Below are 25,661 nucleotides of genomic sequence, written 5' to 3' on the forward strand. Positions count from 1 at the left end.
GCACCCTAAAATCTTGAGAGGACTTATTAGTCTTCCAAGAGTACCTGATTTTTATTGATAATCTATGTTAACAAGTCAATGGGATAATGTTACATTATTACATGATATACGATTATACACAGGATTAAGGTATACAATGGAGATAAAGCAGCATGGCAAATTAGAGAGACTACTGGACTTACAACACAGAGGACTTTCTTTTTAATACCGTTCTGACACTTAGCAGCCATATGACTCTGGGCAAGTTAGAGGACCTCTTGTAACTTCTACTTCTTTATCTGTAATAATGATAACATTATTATCGATATGTAATAATCATGGTATTTGGATAACAACCATAATTAATATATCTTATGGGATTGTTGTATCAAATGAGATAATTACATCTGATACTTTACAAACTTTAAAGTTCTCTGTCAGTTTTCATTGTGAATTAATATTATGACTTCCTAAATTGCCATGAAATTTGTAATTCCTTGTTTTTTAAAAATCTTTATAAGCAACGCAAATCATCATATTGGTAACTAATATCCTTACTGCTAAAATAATATTAATAATAGCTTATATTTATCAATTTTTATAGTTATAAAGGACTATACAATATATCATTTTATTTGGAGTTCACCATAAAACTATGAGATGGATAACTTAAATTATATCATCTCCATTTTAAAGATGTAGAAAATAAAGCTTAGAAAGATTAAGTGACTTGCCTGAGTTCACATAATCAGATAAAAGTTGAGCTCAGACTTGAATCCTGATCTTCTATTTCTAAATCCAGTGGCACTTCTATAATCTACATGTTTCAAAGAACAAGGCTACAATTTTTCTTTTTTTTTCTTTCCTTCCTTTTCTTCCTTCCTTCCTCTCTCTTCTCTCTTCTCTCTTCTCTCTTCTCTCTTCTCTCTCTCTCTCTCTCTCTCTCTCTCCTTCTCTTTCTTGCCTTGGCTGGAAGTCTATTCATACAAAATCAGTTCCCACTAATGATTAAAAGAGTGCTTTGACATTCTTCTGAAATGAGCTGCTTTGTCTCTCCTTAGAAATCCTAGTGGTCTCACACTTTGGGGATTTACTGAATAGGTGCTGAGCTAACACTGACTCTTGATTCAGTTTAGAGCTCCAAATTCCAGTGATCCACCAGGCCCGGAATCTCTAGGAGCTGAGGATTACAGGTCTGTAACCATGCCCAGGCTTCAATTTCCTATGTGTGTTATGATGAGCTACATGTAAAATGTTGCTAATTAAAAATATACTTCAAAGAATTCTCATTAAAGAGAAATTTAAGAGAAAAAAACTTCTCATTTTCTACTTCCATAATGGAAAAAACTGTAAAAGCAAATTATTTCAATAAATTCTTAGAAACCATGTTTAAACAGCTAATTCTGCCACTAAATGGCTTGGCCACCAGAGGGAAGTATTTGAACAGAGGTAGAAAATTCAGAAAAAGGTACTATTTAATCCCTTAAATGTTGGAAGCATCCTAAATATTTGCTGTCTCTTGATCAAATTATACCTATGATCTACATATACCTTAGTATTTATACCTATACTTTGTGTCAGAAAAGGGAGATCTGCAACCTTGCTGCTTTGTAACAAGCAACCAGAAGGTTTATTGACAAAGTATATTTAATAATTAGCTCTACCAATAATGTTTGGCATCTAAGATAATAAGAATCTGTTTATTTTCTTTTCTCTTTTTATTTATTTATTTTTTTAACATTTTGTTTTCCAATTATATACAATAGTAATATATATCCATCATTTTTTTTTTGCAAGGCTCTGAATTCTTCAATTCCCCCTTCCCTCCCCCCCCAGAAGGCTGTCTTATAGTCTCTACATTGTTTCCATGCCATACGTTGATGTAAACTGAATGTGTTATAAGAGTAAACATAACCCCCCCCCCAAGAAGATGAGAAAGCTCAAGAATAGAGAGAGAGAGAGGGAGAGAGAGAGAAAATTACTTCAGTCTGCGTTCAGATTTCAATGGCTCTGTCTCTGGGGTGAGTTGCTTTCTTTATCATAAGTCCACCAGAGAAGTTGCTTCAATATTTTTCCCACAGTTGCTATTACTAGTTGTACCTCCACTCTATTTCTCCCCACTCTCATTTATTCTATTCTCTTTCTCTTCTTTCATCCTGGCTGTGTCCAAAAGTGTGTTGTATCTGAATACCCTCTTCCTCAATCTTCCCTCTCTTCTATCACCTATTTCCCCCCTTCCCTCCCCCCATTCCCCCTTATCCCGTCCCTTTCTTCTCATTTTTCTCTAGGGTAAGATAGATTTCCTCACCCTATTAAGTGTGTATGTTATTTCCTCTCTGAGCCATTTCTGATGAGAATGAAGTCTCACTCATTCCCTCTTGCCTTCCCCCCCTTTCCATTCCATTGAAAAAGCTTTTTCCTAACTCATGTGAAATTTCTTAGCTTCTTCTTTATCTCCCTTTCCTTCCTCCTAAATCTGTTTATTTTCAAAGTTCACGTGAATATTTTGGGGCCTTAACTATTTACCTGCTATTTTTCTCAAATATAAATTAAAGTGCTTGATTCAGTTAAAAATTTCATAATTTACTTTATCTATCATTTTATCAATCATTTGTAATACCTATTTTGGTCAGATACTGTCCTAGGCACTGGGCATAAAAATACAAAAAAACACAAAAGTCTTTGACCACAAGAGATTTACATTCTACTAGGAGACGTTACATTTTCAAAAGGAAAAATACATAACCAATACAAAATAAATATATAAATTACTATGCCCAAAAATGCAGAGTAATTGGGCAAGGGAAAGGAGGGAAAGCCAAAGAACTAACAACTGATAGAAATCAGGAGATGGAACTTGAGTTAAAGGAAGATAGGTGCTCATAGAGACAGAGATAAAAGAGAAAGAAATTTTCAGGCATTGAAAATAACATGCAAAGGGACAGTGATGAGAGCAGATTAGTTTGATAGGTGCATAGAGTAAGTGAGGAAGAATAATGAGCCTGGAAAAAGTCTGGACCCAAAATATGAAGGACTTTAATGTTAAACAATGGGAGTTTGTATTTTGTCCTTAAGGTAATAAATATTGAAGTTTCTTGAGCAGGGAATGACTTGTTGAAACTTGTCCTTTAATGATATCCATTTAGAATCTGAGTGGAGGGTAGGCTGGAGAGAGGAGCTGATGAAGGCAAGAGGACCAATTAGGATGATATTAGAATAGTCTCTTTTAATTTTTTTTTTTTTTAGGTTTTTGCAAGGCAACCAGGGTTAAGTGGCTTGCCCAAGGCCACACAACTAGGTAATTATTAAGTGTCTGAGACCGGATTTGAATCCAGGTACTCCTGACTCCAGGGCCGGTGCTTTATCCACTATGCCACCTAGCCGCCCCTTCTTTTAATTTTTTTTTGGGGGGGGTAGGGGTAGGCAATTGAAGTTAGGTAATTTGCCCAGGGGTCACCCAACTAGTAAGTAGCTGAGGTCACATTTGAACCCAGGTTCTTCTGACTCCAAGGTTGGTAATCTATCCATCTTATGATTTGGCTACCCCTTAGAATAGTCTCTATTGAGATGATGAGGTCCTGGACTACAGTGGTTTTCGGTAAATAGAAAGTAACAGATGCAAGAAAAGTTAAGGTGAAGGAATAGGAAAGAACTGGCAACTGATTGGATATGGGAAGTGAAATGTGATGGATTTTGTTGAGGAAGAAGTCAAAAGGGCTCAGAGAGAAGCTTGAAAGATCCTCATGCAAAGGAGGAAGAGCAAGGGAGACAATCCTGTAAGGGAGACACAGAAAGATATATCAGACTGTAAGAGAAAGAAAGCTAAACAAAAATCCCATCTCCAAGTGAATGATTCACTTAATAACCCAAACCATTCTGTCCAGTAGGGATCTGAAGTATAAAGAATCAGATGGTTAGGCATTTAAATCTCAGCCATACTCTTACTAGATGCTGTCGGTAAGCAAACATTTATTGAGTAGCTTCTTTGTGCAAGGCACTGCCTGCTAAGTACTGTGATCATATGATTTATTTTTATTTTTATTTTTTTTGCAAGGCAAGTGGGGTTAAGTGGCTTGCCCAAGGCCACACAGCTAGGTAGTCATTAAGTGTCTGAGACTGGATTTGAACCCAGGTACTCCTGACTCCAGGGCTGGTGCTTTATCCACTGCTCCACCTAGCTGCCCCAATCATATGATTTATATTCTAAAACAGAGGTGTCAAAAATGTGACTTTGCCCACAATGCCCCTAAAGACCCAAACTATATTAAAATGTAATTAGGAAAGTGGTACCTCAATATCATTTGTTAATTCATTTTGTAACTTTTGACAAATGATGAAACCAATGAGTAGGGAACTAATTTTTTCCATAAGAAATAATGTAATTAGAAATAATTTGTTAAAGGTCCCCAGAAACGGGTCAGTTAGGTGGTGTGGTGGATAGAGCACCAGCCCTGAATTCAGAAGGACTTGAGTTCAAATCTAACCTCAGTTACTTAATAATTACCTAGTTGGGTGACCTTGGGAAAGTCACTTACCATATTTCCTCATGTATAAGACACACTCCTTTTTTTGAAAAATTTGGGGTCTAACCTCTGGGAGCATATTATACAGTGGTTGTAGATTTTTTTTAAAATTTGCTTTTCTGTCTTTTTTTTTGTTCTTGTTATCTTTGTGCTCATTGTTCGTATTTGTTATATTAGGTTATGTTTTGCCATATTTTGCTCAGAAATGGCTTGGAAAAGATTTTCATACAGTGCTGAATTCAAGTTAAAGTGATCTAGTTTAGAGCAGCTAGGTGGGTGCACTGACCCTGGTGTCAAGAGGACCTAATTTCAAATCTGGACACTTAATTGCCTAGCTGTGTGATCTTGGGCAAGTTACTTAACCTCTTTTCCTTAAATAATTTTTTTTTAAAAAGTGAACTGCAAAAGTGAATGGAAATTGTGCTGCTGACTGTCAGTTTGGTTCTCCTCCAACTGAGAAAACAATCTGAGACTGGTTATGGGAAGAGGAAACCCAACTGAAAATGTCATGGCAGAAGAAGGCCATGAGAGGCAAGTCAGCCAAAAGGCCTGATTTAAAGAGGGAATTGAAGAGATGGATTGAAGAGCCATTGGAATTCCTGTGACTGCAAAGAGGGTTAGCAGGAGGCAAGAAGAATTGGTAATGAAAAAGAAGTGACTGATTTCAAAGGAGAACACAATTGGTGCTTCAGGCTCATGAAATGGAATGGACTAGGCATGCATATATGCACCAGACTTGCCCAGGGAGTGCTTGTGGTCAACCACAGACCAGAGCGCAGGCAGAGACTCGCCTGAGACGGTGATTTGTCATCAAACACAGATGAGGACAAGTTAATATATGGGAGTTTTGGCATGATGAGGAGTTGCATGAATTTTATGATGAACAAAACTTGAGTTCAATAACTTTATGTAATACATTTTTTTCAAATTTCAGGCCCCAAAATTAAGGTGTGTCTTATACATGTGAAATATGGTGACCCCACTGCCTTGCAAAAAAAAAAAAAAGTTCCTCAGAACTTTCATTCCCCAGAATTTACCTGGGCTAATCTTAAATAATGAAGCTGTTTTGTAATACAGAACCTTAAAACTAAATAGGTAAGAATATAAAAAAGCAATTAATTACATGAAAATAAAATAAAATTTAACTTTATTTTAACTGTACTGAGAGGAGTTCCTGGAACAATGAGCTGCTATTTGCCCATCATTCTTCACCAGGGAGGTAATACTATAACATGCAAATGAATTGGATTTAAATGAGGGAACTCCCTTATGCAAAAGTCAGCCATATGGGTCCAGTGGCCAGATCTGTATCAGGGCAACTGGAGATGGCCTTGGATACAGTGGGAGATCCTGACCTTTTAAAGCAAAGGTCTTTCCCAGTTCCCAGTTTGATGGAGTTAAAGCCCATTTGGGTGATTGAGGCTAGGTAAGAAAGAGATGAAGCAAAAAAGGCCCAAAATGGTCACTTTTGCTTAACCTGGGAGGGCAAGACCCCGAGGGACTTTCAGTGATTAAGGTAATAAAGAATGAAGCAAAGATTAGCATTTTTTTCAACCCCCCCCCCCATCAACATGGAATGGGGGGGAGGTTCCTCAGGATTTTTGGCCAAAACAGAGTGAATTAACTCTAAGGCCCCCCCAAAATAAGTAAGTGGGCCTAGCCTGGAGTTCTACACTATTTATGACCCAAGGAGAGCCTGACAGTTGATCGTTTTCACCTAGAAGGGGCAAGGGGCCAGCAAGCTACAAATGAAGAAGCATTTTTTTCTTCCTGGGGCTGCATTGTGATTCATACAAGTTTCAAATAATCTCAGAGAGCTAAAACATTTTTTTAACTCATCAAAATGCTACCAGTAAGGGTTTGACAGAGCTATGAAGTCCATAAGTATCAAGCTACTACTGTACTTAAAAAATTAAATGAAAATTCAATAGCTCATAGATAATATTAATATGTGGTTTTCCTAAGTCAATATGGGATCTGGAGGGAACCTTATATAGTGTTCTGTTTCTATTTGAGTTTAACCAAAACTATCCTTCATGATAATAGTAAATGATATATAACTTCCTTCTGCAATTCATTCTTAGGTCTTATAATAAAGAAATCTGCTCTCATAGCTTCAGTTATCACTGCTACACATGTAAATGAACTCCAAATTTAAATTTCTTATGAGTTCCCATATTTCCAACTGTTTGTTGGGTAGTAACATGATAGGACTAGCTGTGCTATTTCTCCTGCAACATGTAGCCTCTCATTCTTTTTTTCTTTCTAGGTTCTCCCTTAACCAAATTTCAAGCACATTCAAGAGGATTAGAGGGTAGGACTGGGTAATATTAGGAGTAACTAGGAGAATAGAGTATGATTTGTACTATGCAATGAACTTTAAATCATTCTTTGTAGAATGCAATGTATAATTATTTATATATTAACAGTGTTTGGCAACAGACTTGAATGAAGCACATTCCATAAAGCAAATATAAAGTGAGCTGGGCTTCCTTTAGGGACATCAATGCTATAGCTCAGTGCTGAAGGACTTTCATTTTGTAATCAGTCTCCTTATTGGTATCAAGTTTCTCATTATGGAAGCGGAGGAGGGAGGCTATGTCAAAGATGATTTTTCATGGAGCAGCTGTGTAACCTTGGGCAAGTCAGTTAACCTCTTTTTTTTCCTTAGTTTCACCAACTGTATCTAATAGTTTCTCTGGCTCCTTGTGGCTTCTTTGTACTCAGATGGCCAGGAAGTAAGGTCAACAATGTGAGCCCTCAGACCTCTGAAACAACCAAGTCTAGAGGAAAGTCTCAATATTTCTAAAGGGAAAAATTCATCTAACCTGCATGGAAGTAAGGGTTAGATATTAATTTTGCAACTAAATAATATAGGGGAAATAAAACAGTTTTTACATAATTAATGGAAAGGTGAATTAACTGGGAAGAAAGGGGATCTGTTGACTGACTTGGGAGCAATCTATAGTCCCAGTATTCAGAGAGCAATCCTTTAGCAGAAGTGAGTGTATAGCAAAAAAAAAAAACAAAAAAAAAAACTTGGTATTATCTCTTTTCTGAAATTCTCAAGGAGAGTGAAGTTTTTGGGAAGGATAAATGAGAATCAATTTAGATCCCAGGACAAGTTGTAAAGAAAAGGTTTATGAACTTTTAGTTAACTTGCTATAAGTGACCCTGACCCTGTCATGAGATTTGGAGATAGTGTTAGAGAAGTTGTCATTAAAACTGTGGCCTCTGATATTTCTGATACTGCTCCATATTGTCATTTTATATGAGAACTTTTAAGAATCAGATTTTACCTCTATTTCATGAATTATACTTTTTAAAGGGACCTTTTGGAATACTTCGTATTTTTATTGTTTGTATTCTACTCTGTTATTGCTTATGCTAGACTTCTTCATGAGGTCAGAATTGCTTTAAAATCATTTTAGTGGTGGAAGGTTCCTTAGAAAATATTTGAACATTGCCACCAAGGGTGGAGTATATGGTAGGAGAAGTACTAATTTTATGTAGACTGAGCTGGTTTTCCTTAAATGGTATAGGGAGAGTATTCTTGGAGTTTGGGTGAACCAAGGGATTAAGGTTTGAATCACTGGTTTGGTTTCTTGCTACTTGGAAGGATAAAAGACCCAGTCAATAAGGACCTGATGCTAATGAAGTTTGGTGGAATTTGCACTGCCCAGAGAGCACATCTTTCTGGCCAAGCTTTGCCATTGCTTTGGGGAATACAGAGGCAAAGGAGAGTAACATTTTATTTTTGATTATTAACCAGAAATTGAAAAGGTAGCCTGAAATGATGAAAAGTGCCTTGAGTTAAGAATCACAGGATATGCCTTTGAATTCTTGGCTCTACCACTTAGCTGGTTGTTGTCAAAGAAGATCAAAATGACCTCACTATGTTTGAGATGAATTATATACACTATGTCCAATTGTGGCTGATCCAACTAATATGAGCTCAGAATCTACTATAGGTTGGGCTCAAATAGTCCATGTGAATACCTGGGGTAGTTACACTAAATTTATAGATCTTATGTTTCCTTTGAGCTGCTCCTATTTTGCGTTGCTCATAGAATATAGCATTCTCTCTGATAAGGGTACACCATGCTAGGCAATCCTGTACCAGTGTCTCCCAAGCTGCACAATTAATTCCAAAGTTCTTAAGAGAGATCTTCAGGATATTCCTGTTCTCCATAAAATAAATCTTTTTGGCAAGTGTAAACCTGGCATTCAAACAACATGGCCAGCCCATTGTAGCTGCACTCTCTGAAGTAAGATTTGAATGCTTGGCAGTTTATCTCAAGAAAGGACCTCAATGTCTGGTATCTTATCCTTCTAGGTGATCTTCAAAATTTTCCTAAGACAATTTAAATAGAAGCGACTCAGTTTCCTGACATGGCACTGGTAGACTGTCCAGGTTTCGAGACTTATAGCTACAAGGTCAGTACAATGACTCTGTAGACATTCAATATGGTAGTCAATTCAACACCTCTTCTCTCCCACACTTTCTTTTGGAGCCTCCTAAATACTGAGATAGCTCTGACAATGCAAGTGCCAACCTCATTGTCAGCATGTACCTCCTCAGAAAAGACACTGCCAAGGTAAAGTGAACTTGTCTATAGTAATTCATTTGCTGTAATCAATGGTTCCACAATTGATGGTGTGGTGCTGGTTGATGGAGCACCTGCATTTTCTTGATGTTAATTCTTAGGCCAAAGTTGGCATAAGCAGCAGAAAATCAATTCATACTTTGCATCTCAGCTTCAGAGGCATCTTCAGCATTGAGTGCACAATCATCTGTAAACAGAAAATCATGTCCCAACACCCATTCTACTTTGGTCTCTGCTTATAGCTTTTTCAAGTTAACTGACCTTCTTCCTCAGTGAAGGCTTTGATAACATATCTGAAAACAACATGCTGAAAAGCCTTGTTTCACTCCACTGGAGACTGGAAAATCATGAATGGATGGTCCAGTATCCAGAACCTGGACAGGCATGCCTTATGAAAATGACATATAATACTGATAAATTTTTCCAGGCAACCAATTTTTGTCATAATTTTCTACAAACTCTCACAACTGATGGTAATCAAAGGTCTTGATCAGCTGTATAAACATTGTATTATAAACCTCTGTTCTGCTCTTGACATTTTCCTGGAGTTGCTGGCAGCAAATCCCAAATCGACTATTCCTTGACCCTTGACCAACTTCCAGGCAAAGGATTCTGGCAAGGATTTTAGCAGCAAAGACTAAAATAGAAACACCCATGTGAATGTCAGAGGCCAGTGGAGGTATCCTTGAATTCCTGGGGATAGTCTCTTCATGCCACATAATCTGGAAAATTTCAATCAGCTTTTGTACGAGCATTGGACACCGCCCCCCCCCCCCCCCTTGTAAATCTCAGTCGGAAGAGAATCAGCACCATGTGCTTTGTCACATGAAAGAAGCCTAATGGCAATGTTCTTCAGTTGGAGTTTCAATTAGGGGCTGATTGACTTCAACTTAAGGTAAATGATCATTGGCTTCTGCATTGATTGATGGTAGTCTATTAAGTATATTATGGAAGTGTTCAGCCCATTGCTCTAGGACCTTGTCCCTATTACTAATCAATCTGTCCCAATCACTACTCAACACTAAGTAGTTGAGATGTACTATATGTCTTTGGTCCATAAATAGGCTTCAGGGCATCATAAAAGCACTTTGGATTGTTATTATCTGCATAAAACTGAATTTCTTCTGCCTTTTTATTTTTTTATTATTATTTTTTAGGTTTCTGCAAGGCAAATGGGGTTAAGTGGTTTGCCCAAGGCCACACAGCTAGGTAATTATTAAGTGTCTGAGACCGGATTTGAACCCAGGTACTCCTGACTCCAGGGCCAGTGCTTTATCCATTACGCCACCTAGCTGCTCCGATTGCCTTTTTATTGAGCCAAGAATCCTGCATCTCTCTAAGCTTCATTTATTTTTGATGGAATTAAATGCTGCCTTCTTAAAAATGGATGAACTCTCCCATGGAGTTCTCAGTTTTCACTTAGCAGCTTCTGTATTTCCCCATTATTTTTATCAAGCCAGTCCTGGTGTTTTCCAATGTTCTGACCCAGATGAGCAATTATAGTGCTGTACACCAAATCTCTGAAAGCTGCCCATTCCCTTATGCTCTACTGTAGTCAACTATGTATTGGCTCAACTTTTCTTCTAAGTTAACAAAAAACTGTTCCCATTTATCAAAGCACAGCAGCATCCTCTCTGATCAGGGCCAATTTACTCTCAACATTAAGTCATTTTGCCTTGGGATCACTGCTTCAATTGAATGTGAGTATTTAGCTTTGGAGAGGTTGGGTCTGTGGTCAGTCCAGCATTCTCTACCACATATTCTTTTTGTTACTCTCTCATCCTGTTTGTCTCTTGTCCTTATATTCACATAGCCTATTAGATGCCAATGCCTGCTATGAGGATGCATTCAAAAAGTTTAATTGCATTTAGGTAAACAGAAGACAGTGTTTGAAAAGCTCATAAGATGCAACCAACTCCATCCCTCCCAAGGACTCCCTGAGCCTACTCTAGCATTAAAGTCATCTAGAATTATAAGCTTGTCCTATTTTGGTACATTGATGATAAGGTCTTCATAAAATTTTTCTTTGACTTCATCAGGGTTTATTATGGTAGGAGCATAGGCACTGAGGATGGTGGCATGGTGTTTTCCTTTAAGTAGCAAGCTCGCTGTCATGAGCCTGTTGTTCACAGCTTTTGGTAGACATTCAAACTTGTTGACTAGGTTAGTTTTAATTTCAAAACCTACCCCAGTTTCAGAATGCTCTCCTATACTTTGGCCCCTCCAGAAAAGCATGTATCCTGCTCTGACTTCAGTAAGTTGACCTTCATTTGCCAGTTTAGTCTGACTCAGGGCTGCTGTTTGGATATGATACCTGCAGAGTTCTCTTACAAGAGCTGTTGGTCTTTCAGGTTTGTTAGATCTTATGTTATCTATGAGTGAGCACACATTCTATGCATGGATGGTGAGTGAAATCTTCTTTGAAGAAGTTTTTATACTTTTTTTGTATTTTGACTGCAAGGTGGGATTCCCACCTGCTGTGGTAATCAGGCCAGGATTGGGTAAGCAATTTTTAGGAAACCTTTTCTATCCCCTTCCTCATACCAGGAGGTATGTCAGTCATCCAGGGGGCTGCTGAATTCCATTGCTGCTTCCAGTAAGGACACAGCCTATGGCCTGGGCTGCCTATATGTAGGATTGTGACTACAGCTCTCAGTGTATCTGCATCTGCTGCTTTCACTTGTCTGTCACCACAGGACTTTGAGATAGAAATTATACAATGGAATGAGTGGTGTCTTTTGATTTGTGTGTAAATTGGATTTAATAAGGCAGAGTTGCATGGAAATCATTGACCTCACTCTTTCTTCCAAAGTCATTATTGCCAAGTGGCAAGACAGAGTCAAGACTACTGGTAATGGTTCTGGATGCAGGGGGATAACCTTGATGTCTTTGATGTCTAACCAAGCTCTGAGCTCTCCATAGTGCATAATTTCCATTTCACCAGTGGAAGATTTCACATGCTTGGGATAGATACCTCCTCTAACTTATCAATGATTTTGATACCATTCAGTTCCCCTCAAGCTGGTTTAGCCCAACTAAACAGTTTATCAGGATGTGGCTGCTATTCATGATACAGCCTTAGAGCCAGAGGTGAGAGTTGGATGGCTCAGGTGGATATCAAAGATGGAAATCAGCCCTGAAAAGAACTTGGCAATCCTCACACCAGAAGTACAAATCTTCCTTGAAAACAGCCTACACCTAACTTCTTTCTTGTGGGTCTCAATTTTTTAAAGGGATTGTCCTAGGTAGTTGCTCGTGTGCCTTTCAAATCCAATTCTTATGATTATGGCTTTTCCATGGTTACCCTTCTCTCTCTCTCTCTCCCTTTTTTTTTTGTCTTTTTTCCCCCCAAGGCAACAGCATTAAATAATTTGCCCAAGGTCACACAGCTAGGTAATTATTAAGTATCTGAGGGCAGATTTGAACTCTGGTCCTCCTGACTCCAGGGCTGGTGTTTCATTCACCTCACCACCTAGTTACCCTTTCCTGCTCTCTTAATCACAAATCTAAAGCTATTCTCTATAGGACATTGTGTCTAATAGGACTGTTGCAGTTCTAACATTGTGTTTCTTTGAATAAAGCACTTGTGAATGTTTCTGTAAATGCTAATACCTGCAAATCCTCTCCTTGGGATATTGTCGCTTAATTTCTCTCCTTTGCTTGTCTGTAAAATGGGCATAATAGTATAGCCTTACCTCATTGTTCTAGGATCATATGTAAACTCCCATGATAATCTTAAAGAGTAATTCAAATGTCATTATTAATATACATTACCCCTACCAGTTATTTCTAAGCTTGAATTAATCCATTGACTTGATACTCATTTCTCTTCTTACTTTATTCTCATCTCTTTAGATCATAGTTACCATTTCTATACTGATCAAGATTTGAGAGGAAAAGCTGTACCAAAGGTTGGTTTATTGAGTGAAAAGTTGGAATGTATGAGGATGTAGCTACATCCAGAGGAATACTGCCCAGTGTTAGTAGTTCTTCACTGATACAGGAGGAAGGGAAAATGAGGAAGGTTTGTAAGGAAAGTCAAACTGCCAGTCTATGGAGGGAGACAGGTTAGGATATGCTTAATTGTTGAATTCTGTGGGACACATTAGTGCATGCCCAGCACTTGGGTGCCTTCCTGATACAGGAGGAACTGAAACCAATTTAAGACCAAGCGATTCCCATCTCATTGCTCTTAGAATCCCCATTTCCCTTCAAGTTCCATGTGCTACAGATCTTCTTTGAATTCCCTTTCCTTCTCCCCCCCTCAATCACCCTGCGTTTACTTTGGATAGACCTACTACAAGTTCTTTCTCTAAATAATCATAAATTCCACGAAATCAAAGGACTCTTTTCTATTTTTTTTTTCAGTTTTTGCAAGGTGATGGGGTAAAGTGGCTTTCCCAAGGCCACACAGCTAGGTAATTAGTAAGTGTGTGACATCGGATTTGAACCCGGGGTCTCCTGACTCCAGGGCCGGGGCTCTATCGGCTGCGCCACCCAGCCCGCCCTGCTTTGGGGCCCATGAGGATGGAACCCGATTAAGAGGCCTGGTTGGATGCGGCTCCCACGTCCGGCCCCCAGGACTCTCAGCTCAGCTGGGGGCGCGGGGGATTTCGTGCGAGAGACGAACCACCAATGAGAGACAAGCCCAGGCGGGCCCGCCCCCTCTTTCCGGTCCCCGAGGATACCACCCATGGGAAGGAGGCCACGCCCACTCCGGGCCCCCGCAGCGCCCTCCATTCTCTTCCGAGTCGCGGGGGGGGGGGCGGTCCGAGGTTCATTCCCCAATTAAAGAGATTAGAAATCATATACGTATTAAGCGCCTACTACCGCACTGAGCGCCGAGGGAATAAAAAGAATAAAAGAAACGTGAGCGCCCGAAGGTCCGGGGCACCGAGGCATGCGCCCTAAGGCGGCCGGGTCGGGCGGGGGAGGGGACGGCCCTCGCGAGACGAGCCGGCGTACTCGCCAGGGGCGGGCCTCGGGGCGCGCACGCACGCACGCGCACGCACTCCCCCACGCCGCCGCTCCTTCCTCGCCTCTACGCCGCGCGCGGCGTGCTGACGCAGCGTGCGGCCGAAGGAAGGGGCGGGCCGGGGCGGGGCTCCGGCGCCCCCGTCCCCCTCGGCCCGCCCCCCGCTCCCCGGCCCCTTCCCTCTCCCCCTCCCTCCCTCAGTCGGCCCCGTCGGCTCCGGGGAGCGAGCGTCGCGTCGCGTCGCGTCGGCCCGGCCCGGCCCGGCCAGCGGGCAGATGTCCCGAGCCGCCGGCGTCGCCGGGGCCGCTAGCGGGGCGGGGGGCGGGGGGCCGGCCCGGAAGGGCTGCGTGTGAGCGGGCGGGGGGGCGGGCGGGGGTGGGGAAGGGTCCGGCGGCGCCCGAGCAGCGGGGCCGGCCGGGGCGGGGGGGGGGGGGGGACCATGTATTTCCTGAGCGGCTGGCCCAAGCGGCTGCGCTGCCCCGCGGGCGGCGCGGCGGAGCCCCCCGTCCACATCCAGGCCGACTCCCAGCGAGCCCTGTTCGCCGTGCTGGCCCCGGCCCGCCTCAGCATCTGGTACAGCCGAGTAAGTCCGGCGGGCCCCTGCGCCCCTCCCCCGCCTCCCCTCCCCCTGCCGGGGGCGGCCCGCGCGCCTGCGCCCCCGGCCCGGCCCGGCATGCCGGCCCCCGGCCCGGCCCGGCATGCCGGCCCCAAGTCCGGCCCAACTTTTTGGAAACAGTTTAAAATAAATGCCTGGGGGGCCCCGGAATGTCCGGGAGCGGGCATTTTCACTTTAGCGTCGGAAAACTGTAGTCGGACCCCCCCCCCCGTTTGTTTAAAGAACTGGTTGAAAATTTGCGAATATTCAATTGAGCCCCCTTTTCCCATCTATTTTTCGACCATTACCCCGCTTGATTCTTTTTTCTAGAGGAGAGACAGCAGGTTGAGACCGTCTTCCAGTCATTGGGGGGGAAAAAACTTTTAAAAGGAAGGCGATGTTGAAGGCTTTCCCCCCCCATTTAATTATTCATACTCTCCTTATAGTTTTTCATAAACAAATTAAGGTTGACAATAAATGGTGCATATTTCCCTCCCTTCACTTTCCAAGGTGCTAGAAGCCTATTTTTTTTTAATGGACAGAATACAGAGTTCTAAATGTGCCACCCTTTTGTTTCACTTGTAGTGTTTCGATGACAAACATTTTTTTTCTTTTTGAAGATATGTGGACTCTGAGGAGATAGGCTGTGAGCTCATGTCATGTGATCATGTGAACCAAGTGGCCCAATTAATATCAGTAATTGCTCAATGTTTCCCACCAAGTGCCTGTAGTGCCCTTGACCGTCCTCGCTGGCTGTGGAGGAGCGCTTAATTTAGGGTCTTGGGGATGGTGATACATTTCACGATTTGTTCTATTCATTCTTATGCTGATTCGTTTTTCAGTCTTATGCCAGAAATAACAGAATAAGAGGTGTGTTGTGAGCTGTGAGCTTGATTGTGTTTATTCTAAACCACTGGTTATTGATTGAAGGATGACTAGCCAGAGTTTACATTGTAAACATCAGTTTAAGGAGTTCTATCCAGCTGATAGCGCTTTGATAAACAGTAATCTTTTCAGCCTAGATTTAAGGCCAGAAGGGAATTTAGAGTTTATCCATTTCAATATTTTCTTTATGCTCATGAGGAAACCAAGGCTGAGAGACCTTTGCCACAGTGACAGAAAAGATAGTTGAAGTACATTTTTCAACTCTTAGGTGGCGCAGTGGATAGAGCACCAGCCCTGGAGTCCAGAGGACCTGAGTTCAAATTCTGGCTTCAGACACTTCAGACACCTAGCTGTGTGGCCTTGGGCAAGCCACTTAACCCTATTTGCCTTGCAAAAAAAAAAAAAGAAATTGAACCCAGCCTCAGTCTATAGCAAGCATAGGCTGAAATAAAACTTTGGACTCAATTTAAAAGACACTTTTTTTGTTTAGAATTTTGCCAGAATATGATAAATTGTAATATCCAAACTATTTTTATTCTTTCTGTTAAAATACATGTCCAGTATAGTATTAGATGAAAGTAATATGAGGAGAGTACTGAATTGAAAGTCACTATCACAAAACAAAATGGTAACATTATAGGACTGTGGTCAAGATAATTTGTTCCAGTGATGCTTTTCATTAAACTTTTCATAGTAAGGCATAAGTTAGTTTGGAGGAGAGGTGCAATATAAACTAAATATTATAATACAGACAGGGAATTATTTCCTTGTCAACAAATCTTTGCCTCCCTTTTGTGGAGCCCCCAGATTGCTACCATGGGAGTTGCTGTGAAAAATTTGGAAAGTTTGTAGATTTTGGAGGTTTAAAGTGGAGGAAAAAAGATGAAACCAAAAAGTTAGAAAAGGCGACATAAAACTCAGAACTTCCAGATGGCACAGGACAGACTTGCCTGCATGTTTGCCAAAACTTGTTTTCTTATCCTGTGTTATATTACTTGAAATCATAAAGTAGGGCTTTATTTGGTTTATATTTTAGCTTAACATGGTGACTTATAAATAATGATTTTTTTTGACATTTAAATGTTTTTTCATTATGAATTTGTGCATTGTGCTTCATTTAGGAAATAGGATCTTTGATTGAAAGGGAAAAGGAGATAATTATGGAACCAAAAAAAAAAACCCAGGTGAGATAGTGAGTGGAAGATATGAAGGGCAGGATAGATATACTTAAATTAACCTCACCATGAGGAAAGGAGATGGGAGGATACTAAAGACAAATACGAAGTTTTGAAAACTCAGATCTAGAACTTGGGCTAATACTATATATAGTTCAGTTGCATCTGCTTTTGTGACCAATCTTTAAAGCTAACCATAATTTGTATCATTGTTTCTATGGGAAGAATTTGTTCTGCTTCAAACATAACCTCATATGGTCCCTCCTTGCTGTTTGGAAATTCTATTCTACTTTTACTGACTACTTATCTCATTCCCAGTAGCAACTGTTTCAGAGCTTTTCCTCTGTCAGTCTCACAACCTTTAGATTTATGACAGATGATTTAACTTCCTAAATTAATCCATCAGCTCCTCAAATTATCTCAGTACCATTATTTCTTACATGCACTGGGGAATACCTATCCTCATTTTTTTTTTTTTTTTGCAGACTAATCTCTCAACCTGTGTTCTTGATTCCAATTCCTTCCTGCTACTTCCTATATTTGTTCTAGGAATCATCTTTATTATGATGTTCTCCACTGGCTTTTTTTCCCCATTGTTTATAAAAACAGATGTCCCCAAAACTTAAACCTTAAGAACTCCATCTATCTTTATTGTTTCTCCTGTTAATTCTTCATTATTAGTAGCATCAGATTAATTTTACCTCTGTAGGCTTGTTATTCTTTGCTGGAAACCCTTTAATGGTTCCCTGTTGCTTACTGAGTACTTTTAATTCCTTATCCTGACTTGACATTCAAGACTTTCCACATTCTTGGATCATTCTATCTAGCTCTTCTTGTTCTCCCTTATATATACTTTATGATCTAACCAAAGTAGACTATTCATTGCCATTGCTAAATACTCTTATTTTACAAGCCTCTGTGTCCTTGTTCATGTTGTTCCTTATGCATTTTTCCTATCCAGTCTTTAAAGTCTAGCAATAAAGTTGTTTATTCTGTGTTCCCTTAAGTCACTAATGACTGTTCTCCCTTCAGATCTCTTTATTTATACTCCTTTGGGATTTACCTATTATGGTGCATGCAAATGTCTTTTCCTTAACTTTTAAGTTCTATTAGGCTAGAAATCATTCAAATCAATTCAGGTATTTATTGAAAGCCTACTACTATAAATTCTGTGCTTGTCTCACCATATCACTTAAAAAAGTTTTTTTGGATATCTTTTGTTTCTTCTATAATTATAATTATCCCAAGTATCCCTCCCTGACACAGTTTCAGAGAGTCCTCCGATGTAATAAATAATTTTGGTTTTTTTTTTAAGAGGGAAATTAAGCGCAACTGATCAGTGCATTGAATAAGTCAGAAAACATGTGCATTGATTGTGTAACAATCACCTCCACAAAGGGCATACCCTCTCCTTTCTTTTCTGAGGAGTCCTGCTTGATCTTCAAATTTGTTAACATTATTTTGACTTTTTGGTACATGGTTTTTTAATTTACGTTATTGCATTTACTATGTTATTTAATTGATTTTGCCTAATTCTGCATTAATTCATATGAATCTGTGCTTCTCTGTATTCATCATACACATAATTTTTTACAGTACAGGAATATTCCATTATTTTTGATACTATGATTTGTTTAGTTGTTTCCAATTGGTGGGTGTTTACTTTGTTTCTAATTCCAAGTCACAAAGAGTTGCTATAAATATTTCTATGTTTATGAGAACTTTCTTAACAATGACTTTCATGGAGTAATGGAATATGCACATTTTAGTTATTTTGTTTGCATTATCCCAAATTGCTTTCCAAAATGATTGTTCTATTCCAGAGCTTCACCAAAAGTGAATTTTTGCCTATTATTCCACAAACCCTCCAACATTGACTATTGCCATTTTTATAATTTTTGACAGTTCAAGAGTTTTTTTATTTGCATTTCACTTAATATTAGTGATTTGGACCTTTCCTTCATGCAATTATGAATACTTTGCAAGTCTTTTGAAAACTGTTCATATCCTTTGCCCACTTATAAATGGCTATTTGTCATTTATCTATATGTTTATTAATTATTTATATATCTTGTATACCAAACCCTTCTCAGAAATTTGATAAATAGTTTTTTTGTTCAACCACTTTCCTTATTAATGTGCATTAATTTTGCCTGTATAGAATCTTTTCAGTTTCGTGTAATTTGAGTTATTTTTTATAATTGCTTCTATCTCTTGTTAAGAATATATTCCCTATCAACAGCTGTGAGAAGTACATTATCTGTTTCTCTGATAATTTTTTTTGCAGTATGATCTTAAATATTAAGATCACACATCCCATTTGGAATGTGTTTCAGAATGTTGTAAGTTATTGGTTTGAGACTTAACTTCTGCCAGTTTGCTTTCAAAATTTCCATCAGTTTTTATCAAATAAGGAATCTTTTCTCTAGGTAATTTATGTTTTCCACTTTATCAAACACTGGATTATTAGTTACTATTATTACTAATTCTCCCTTGCCTTGTCTGTTTCACTGATCTATCTCTATTTTTAAACTAGTACCAGTTAGTTTTGATGACTGCTTGCTTTTTAAGAGTTTTGAAGTCTAGGAGTGCTGAGAAATATGTGTATTCTTTTGCTGTTCCATTTAGATCTCTTTTAAATTCTCCAGGAATTTAATTACATATATTTCCTTTTGTTTTTCATTCTATTAGATAGACTTATCTAAAACTGAGAAGAATTGCTATCTCCTGTTACTATTATGTTACTGGCTGTCTTCTTGTAGTTAATATTGTTTCCATTATGAATGCTAAAGTTTTTGGAGTGTATAAGTTCATTACTGATATTGTCTGTGGTTCCTTTTAGCATAATAGTTTCCTTGTTTGTTCCTTTTAATTTTTGAATATTTGTTTTTGCTTTAACTTACACGTTTTTGGATTCACTTGATGAATAGTAAATTTTTCCTACCCCCTCAGTTTTATTTTGTGCGTCTTTTTTAGTGAATTTTTTTGTAAGCAACAGATAGTATGGTTTTGTTTTCTTATCCAATTTGTCACTTTCATTTTATTAGATTGTTTAATCTATTCACATTAAAAATTACGAGAATTAGATTTGTATTTTCCTTCATTTGTCTCTAATATGTTTTTTCCTGTTATAATTTTCTCTCTTTTCTGTAAACACAGTACTGTTTCTTCAGTTACTATATACTTTAATCTTTTTTTTTAGGTCTCCATGTTCCCACTGGTTTTCTTCCTTACACCCCTAATTTCTTTCTCTCATTTGTTACTCCTTTCCTTTTGGGATTTTGCTTAGTTTTTTTTTCTCTCCTGCTTTTAGCTAGTTAAATAATTCCTTCTCCCTTTCTTTTGGTTGATTTCTTCATCTTCTCCTCCCCTTAGACTAGACCTGTTGATTGGGGTTTGGTTTTTTTTTTTTTGGTGGGGTAATGGGGTTATGTGATTTACCCAGGATCATACAGCTAGTAAGTATCAAGTCTTTGAATTCTGATTTGAACTCAGGTCCTCCTGACTTCAGGGTCCATGCTCTATCCATTGAGCTACCTAGCTACCCCTATAAGTTTTTAAATTTAAAATTATTTTGTTTGATAAAAATCTTTTCTCATTCTTTTCATTACCATTTCTTCCTGTCTCCTCCAGATCCTTATGCTCTGATTCCTGTATTTTCTTAATGGAATCAGAACCTCCAAGGTATTCTTTCCTCTTTTTGGTTTCTGCCTCTCTCTTATAGAGCTTGTCCCATGAATTCTCCTTTTTTATTGTCTCTCTCCCAGAACAATGCTAATTATTGCAAATGTTAGAGAAAATGGTAGAGCCCCTTCTTCTACAACACCCCTGATTATGTAGTGAACTACTGATCTTTGTGCTTCCCTGGTTATCCCCCCACCTCCGTTTGTTCCAAAATCATCTTCTTGAGTTCATACTCTCCCACTCTTTCAATTGACACCAAGACTTCTAAATCCTCCCCTTCGGAGTTTGAACTGTTAGGATGTACTGGACACATTCATCATGGATTTCCCCCTTTCTCTTCAAAGATCACACTTTACCCATAGGAACACTCTTTGGTGGAACCCCTTCCCACCACCAAAGCAAGGTCTCTTCCCTCTCTTTTTTCCCCAATCTCCCCCACACACCCTCATTCCTCCGTAGGTGCTTCGTTTTCTGAGATCACAAGGTTCATATCCCTCTCATTGTTAGCCCTCTGTTTATCCTGGACATATCATTCAGTCCTATTTCATGTTCCCTTCCCTCTCCAGTTGTATACTCTTATTGTAATTTAGTCTCTCTCACACAAACACCCCCGAACATTAACTTACCTCTAGATAAGAGTGTTGCTAAGTTTTGTCCATTGTGCCCCAGACCTGTCTCTTCTCTTATTATATCTTCACCTGTTTCCTTATAATATCTTTAGGGATTTATTTTTTTTAACTGGTCTCTCCATTGTCACTATTGCTGCCCTTGATTGTGGCATTTATTAACACTGGCATTTCTGTGGTTTGAAGCCTTTGATTAGAAGGTAATCTCTTCAGTACTGATTTTCTTTCTTTAAAGTGTTTCAGAATTACATCTTTTTTTCATGTATGTTTATTTTTTTTAAGTTTTTTTTTTTTAAGTTTTTGCAAGGCAATGGGGTTAAGTGGCTTGCCCAAGGCCACACAGCTAGGTAATTATTAAGTGTCTGAGGCCGGATTTGAACTCAGGTATTCCTGACTCCAAGGCCAGTGCTCTATCCACTGCACCACCTAGCCTCCCTTCATGTATGTTTAAACTCAGATTTGTAAGGTAGGTCATCCTGGCTGTATTCTGACATCCATTGCTCTTTGGAATGCATTATTTCATTCCCTCTTGAGTTTTTAGGTGGGTGTCGAATAATCAGTTATCTGTGAATTTCATTTTTTAATATTTCATTTTCTTTGTCCAGAAGTTCTGAGAATTTCTCTTCTAATGTTTTCTGCAAAACAGTATTAAATTTTTTTTGTTATGTTCTCCTGGGAGACCTATGATCTTTCCATTGTTTTTCTATGTATCTTGTCTTCAAGATCAGTATGTTTTGTTTGCACAGTGGGAATATTTTCTTTTAATGTTTTCTTCTCTTTTAGATTGTTTAGATTTTAGATTCACTTCTGTATATTTGCATTCTCAAACTATTGATTTCTTTTTATTTCTTTGGTGGGACTTGCCTTTTTCAGAGTCCAGTTTTTCTATTCTGCCCTTTATTTTATTTTTATTTTTGCAAGGCAAGTGGAGTTAAGTGGCTTGCCTAAGGCCACACACCTAGGTCATTATTAAGTGTCTGAGACCAGATTTGAACCCAGGTACTCCTGACTCCAGGGCTGGTGCTTTATCCACTACGCCATCTAGCAGCCCCTCTGCCCTTTATTTTTACTGTGAAGATTATAAATTTTGCTCTAATGGTTCCCATTTCTTTTTTAAACCTCTCAGATAATGTTTTGTGGTTCCATGTTTTCCTTAAATTACACTGAATCTCCCATCTCATCAAGTACTAGATAATTTTTCTCTATTTTGATGTGTTTATTTATAGATACCTGAACTCTTTACCAGCCCTGGAGACTATATTTCCTTCTGTTATTGTTTTCCCTGTTGATTTTATCTGCTTATGTCCAAGGTCATCTTTCTGAGATTTTTGATTGTCCTTGATCTCAAAGTATCTCATCCTCCTCCTATGCTTCACTATTCTTTGTTCACTAGCTCAGATCTCTGCTACACATGGACTTTTGGGTGGTTAGAATTGGCGCCATTTGGAAGCTCAGTATTAATGGAATGTGGCACAACACCTTCCCCTCCTACCCACCTGTCCTATTTCCTCTGGGAAGATCTAAAAGCTACTGTGCTAGTACAACAGGGTTGTCTGCCCAAGCATGGGCATTTCAGACTTCAAGTGGTATTACTACTGAGTTTTGGGGTTTTTCTCTTAACTTAAGGACTATTAACAGCTCCACTGGTTGACTGTCTCTGCCTTAGCAAACTTCTGCACCTTTGAGCCCAGTTCACACTATAAGGAAGGAGGGGAGATTCATTGGAGTTTGTTTTTGTTGTAAGCCTTGTCCTATATGTGAAGTTCTGGGTCTGCTTAGTCATTCTGGCTGTCTTTTAGTGTCAGAGGTAGGAAGAGGGGTCACATGAAGGTCATTTTGTTTTATTTTTGTTTTTTGTTTTTAAAACTTTTTGTATTCTCAATTCTAGTCCATGGAGTTAGTTGAAGTTGTTTTATCTTTAGCACTTAATTTATGTTTTGGGAGGTTTGAGAAGTGGTGGGGAATCAAAGAAAATGTCTAAACCTACATTGTGTTTGTCATTTGTCCCTATATCACCTTTATTATTTGCTTGTTATAGATGAAGTATAAGATATACTCTTTTTGCTTAGGAATATTTATATTCTTTTGCGAGGACAAGATTTACACAGAATATTACTTAAAGTTAGTGCTATAGAAAGTTTTATGCAATAGAAATATATAATGTTTACTTATTTATAGATTATATACATTAATTTTTTAAAATTACAGTTACATGACTACTTAAATATTTCTAAAACTTACATAAAGGATGTTAGAAAGATAAAATAATATTTAAAATATTATTTAATTATCAATGAAAATATTTAATTATCAATGGCACAAAACCTTTTTGTTCTTACTAAAAATTTTTTTTAATGAGAGAATTTTTATTTGCTTGAATATTTTTGAAAGGCATAGTTTAACATTTTGTGGTATAGATTCAAAGGTCTGATTCTAAGTTTATTCGGTGTTTTTTTAATTGAAAGTTTATTTTAATGTTTGGTTTTAATGATTGATTGCCATAGCTAATTTCAAAAAAAAATTTTAGAGCCACAATTTCCTGTACCAATTATGTCAAAGTTATTGTTGGTATTTGGCAAATATAGTTTCACCTTTGCTGATAACAATCTTGCAGTTATTTTTCATTAGTTTTTGCAGGCTAATGGGAAGATTTAGCGTTTTTCTCATTTTAACGAATTAATTCAAATCCACTGAAATTTCATTTGGAAATCTTTATTTTTTGTTTCTTTTTAAATTTTATTTTATTTAAGACAATGGGGTTAAGTGACTTGCCCAAGGTCACACAGCTAGGCAATTATTAAGTGTCTGAGGCCACGTTTGAACTTGGGTCCTCCTGACTCCAGGGCCAGTGCTCTATCCACTATGCCACCTAGCTGCCGTATTTGGAAATTTTTAAACAGGTGATTTTTGTTTCCAAGTTTTTAAACTTCTCATATATGAGAGTTTTATATAAGTGACACATCATTTTCAACAAGAGATGAAAATGTCCAGGAGGAAAGTATAATTAACAGTGTTGAAATGCTACAAAAAAAGACAAGAAAGATGAAGATTGAGAAGAGAATACCAATTTTGACATTCAGGAGTCACTGGTCACTTTGAAGAGAAAAGTTTTGGTTAAGTGAAGGCTTAGAAGAAGATGTAAAGGAATAGCATGGTGTCCTTGATAGAATTAAGGAAGTTAGAAGAGAGATGGATCTGTGGAAGAGATCAGATAATGTAATCATCAAGTAGAGAATAACTCATCCATATTCATTCATCCAGATTAGTTTATTCTGCCCCACAGTGAAACAACAACCACAAAACAAAATATGAAAAGCAAATGGGAATATGGCACTCATTTACACACTGGCTGCCTCAGAGCAACCCTGACCCACTGAGGACTGACTGTAACAGCCAAAAATAATTTGGGTATAGGATAAGAGTACATTGGGGAATGGAGATTTTTCAAATGGGTCCTTGCCTACATTGCACAGAAAGGGAGAGGCTGAGAGTTTGCATGGCTATTAGAAGAGCAGACCAGATGTAGGGAGAAGCTAAGTGGGGAATGTTGTCCTATTATGAGTAAATGTGGTAGTTTAACTGTGTAAGAGGAAAACCCCATGAATGACAAATGCTAGGAGAGTAGACTGAGACCCATCTTGCCACTCTTGATTGATTACCCCTTGTCATTATACCAGTCTACTGAGATATGCAGTCCACCCTTATTAAAGTCTACTTCTACAGTCTTCAATAATTCAGGTATAGGAGTGTTTGTTTTGGTTGTCAGGAAAGATTCTTTTGAAGGAAAGCCTTATTCTGAGCTTTCAGTGATAGGATTTAAATAGAGAAAAGCAGAGAGGACATTCCAGGGAGTAAAAAGTTCATGAATAGAAAACAGTGAGATGTTGGGCATGAGTGTGGCAGAGGGTCTGTATTGAGGAGTTGTGATATAAGATTGGATAGATAGGGTAGGGCTAAAAGTTAAGCATTGTCTAGACGATATAGATATTAATAAGGCACTAAAAGATTTTTGATTCTAGAAGTGACATGTTGAAAATTTTGATTTGAACAATGTGATTTTGTTAAAAGTTTACTCTGGTATTCATATGTAGAATAAGTTTACAGAAAGGACCTGGTATTTAAGATACATCCCAGTCAGCTTCAGTGTACCTTTCCACTCTTAGTTCACATTGCTACCTCTCATGCATTCTGTATTTCAGCCAGAATGAACTGCTAAATGTTTCCCAAATTTGATATGTCATCTTTTATAATTACAATTTTCTTAGGCCATTTTTCCATGTTTGGAATTCATTCCATTCCCATTTCTACATTTCAGAATCCTTTTCTTCCTTCAAAGCTCAAATTACGTTACCTCCTGTCTGGAAAGCATCTCCAGATTATTTTGAACGAAAGTGTTTTTCTCCTCGAATTTTTAGAATCTGGCTTAAACTTTTCCTTTGCTTCACTCATACCCTAAGTCATATGATCCTCATTTCTATAAATGCATATCTTCTCTCTTTTTCCAAGTATATTAAAACCTACTTGAAGGCAAGGATTGTCATTGTTTTTAGTGTTGTAGTTAATACTTAATCATTTAGTAAAATATTTTGTTGAATTGAATTAAATTGTAGCC

General features: G+C 38.5%; 2 protein-coding genes across 3 annotated transcripts in view; both read left to right on the forward strand.

Moving 5' to 3' along the window:
• Positions 1–13,947, forward strand: part of LOC141496478 (programmed cell death 1 ligand 2-like) — a 103,093-nt gene extending 89,146 nt beyond the window's left edge. Inside the window, 2 exon segments of the mRNA XM_074199009.1 lie at positions 11,571–11,610; positions 13,581–13,947. Of these exon segments, the coding sequence (XP_074055110.1) occupies positions 11,571–11,610; positions 13,581–13,947 (407 nt within the window).
• Positions 13,948–14,485: 538 nt separating this feature from the next.
• The window catches only part of RIC1 (RIC1 homolog, RAB6A GEF complex partner 1), a 154,846-nt gene continuing 143,670 nt past the window's right edge, over positions 14,486–25,661 (forward strand). For both annotated transcript variants that reach the window (XM_074197475.1, XM_074197476.1), the window contains exon 1: positions 14,486–14,667. In XM_074197475.1, the coding sequence (XP_074053576.1) occupies positions 14,524–14,667 (144 nt within the window). In that variant the 5' untranslated portion in view covers positions 14,486–14,523. The remainder of the gene's footprint in view (positions 14,668–25,661) is intronic.

Source organism: Macrotis lagotis, chromosome 8, assembly GCF_037893015.1.
Source record: "Macrotis lagotis isolate mMagLag1 chromosome 8, bilby.v1.9.chrom.fasta, whole genome shotgun sequence".
Taxonomy (NCBI): Eukaryota; Metazoa; Chordata; class Mammalia; order Peramelemorphia; family Peramelidae; genus Macrotis; species Macrotis lagotis.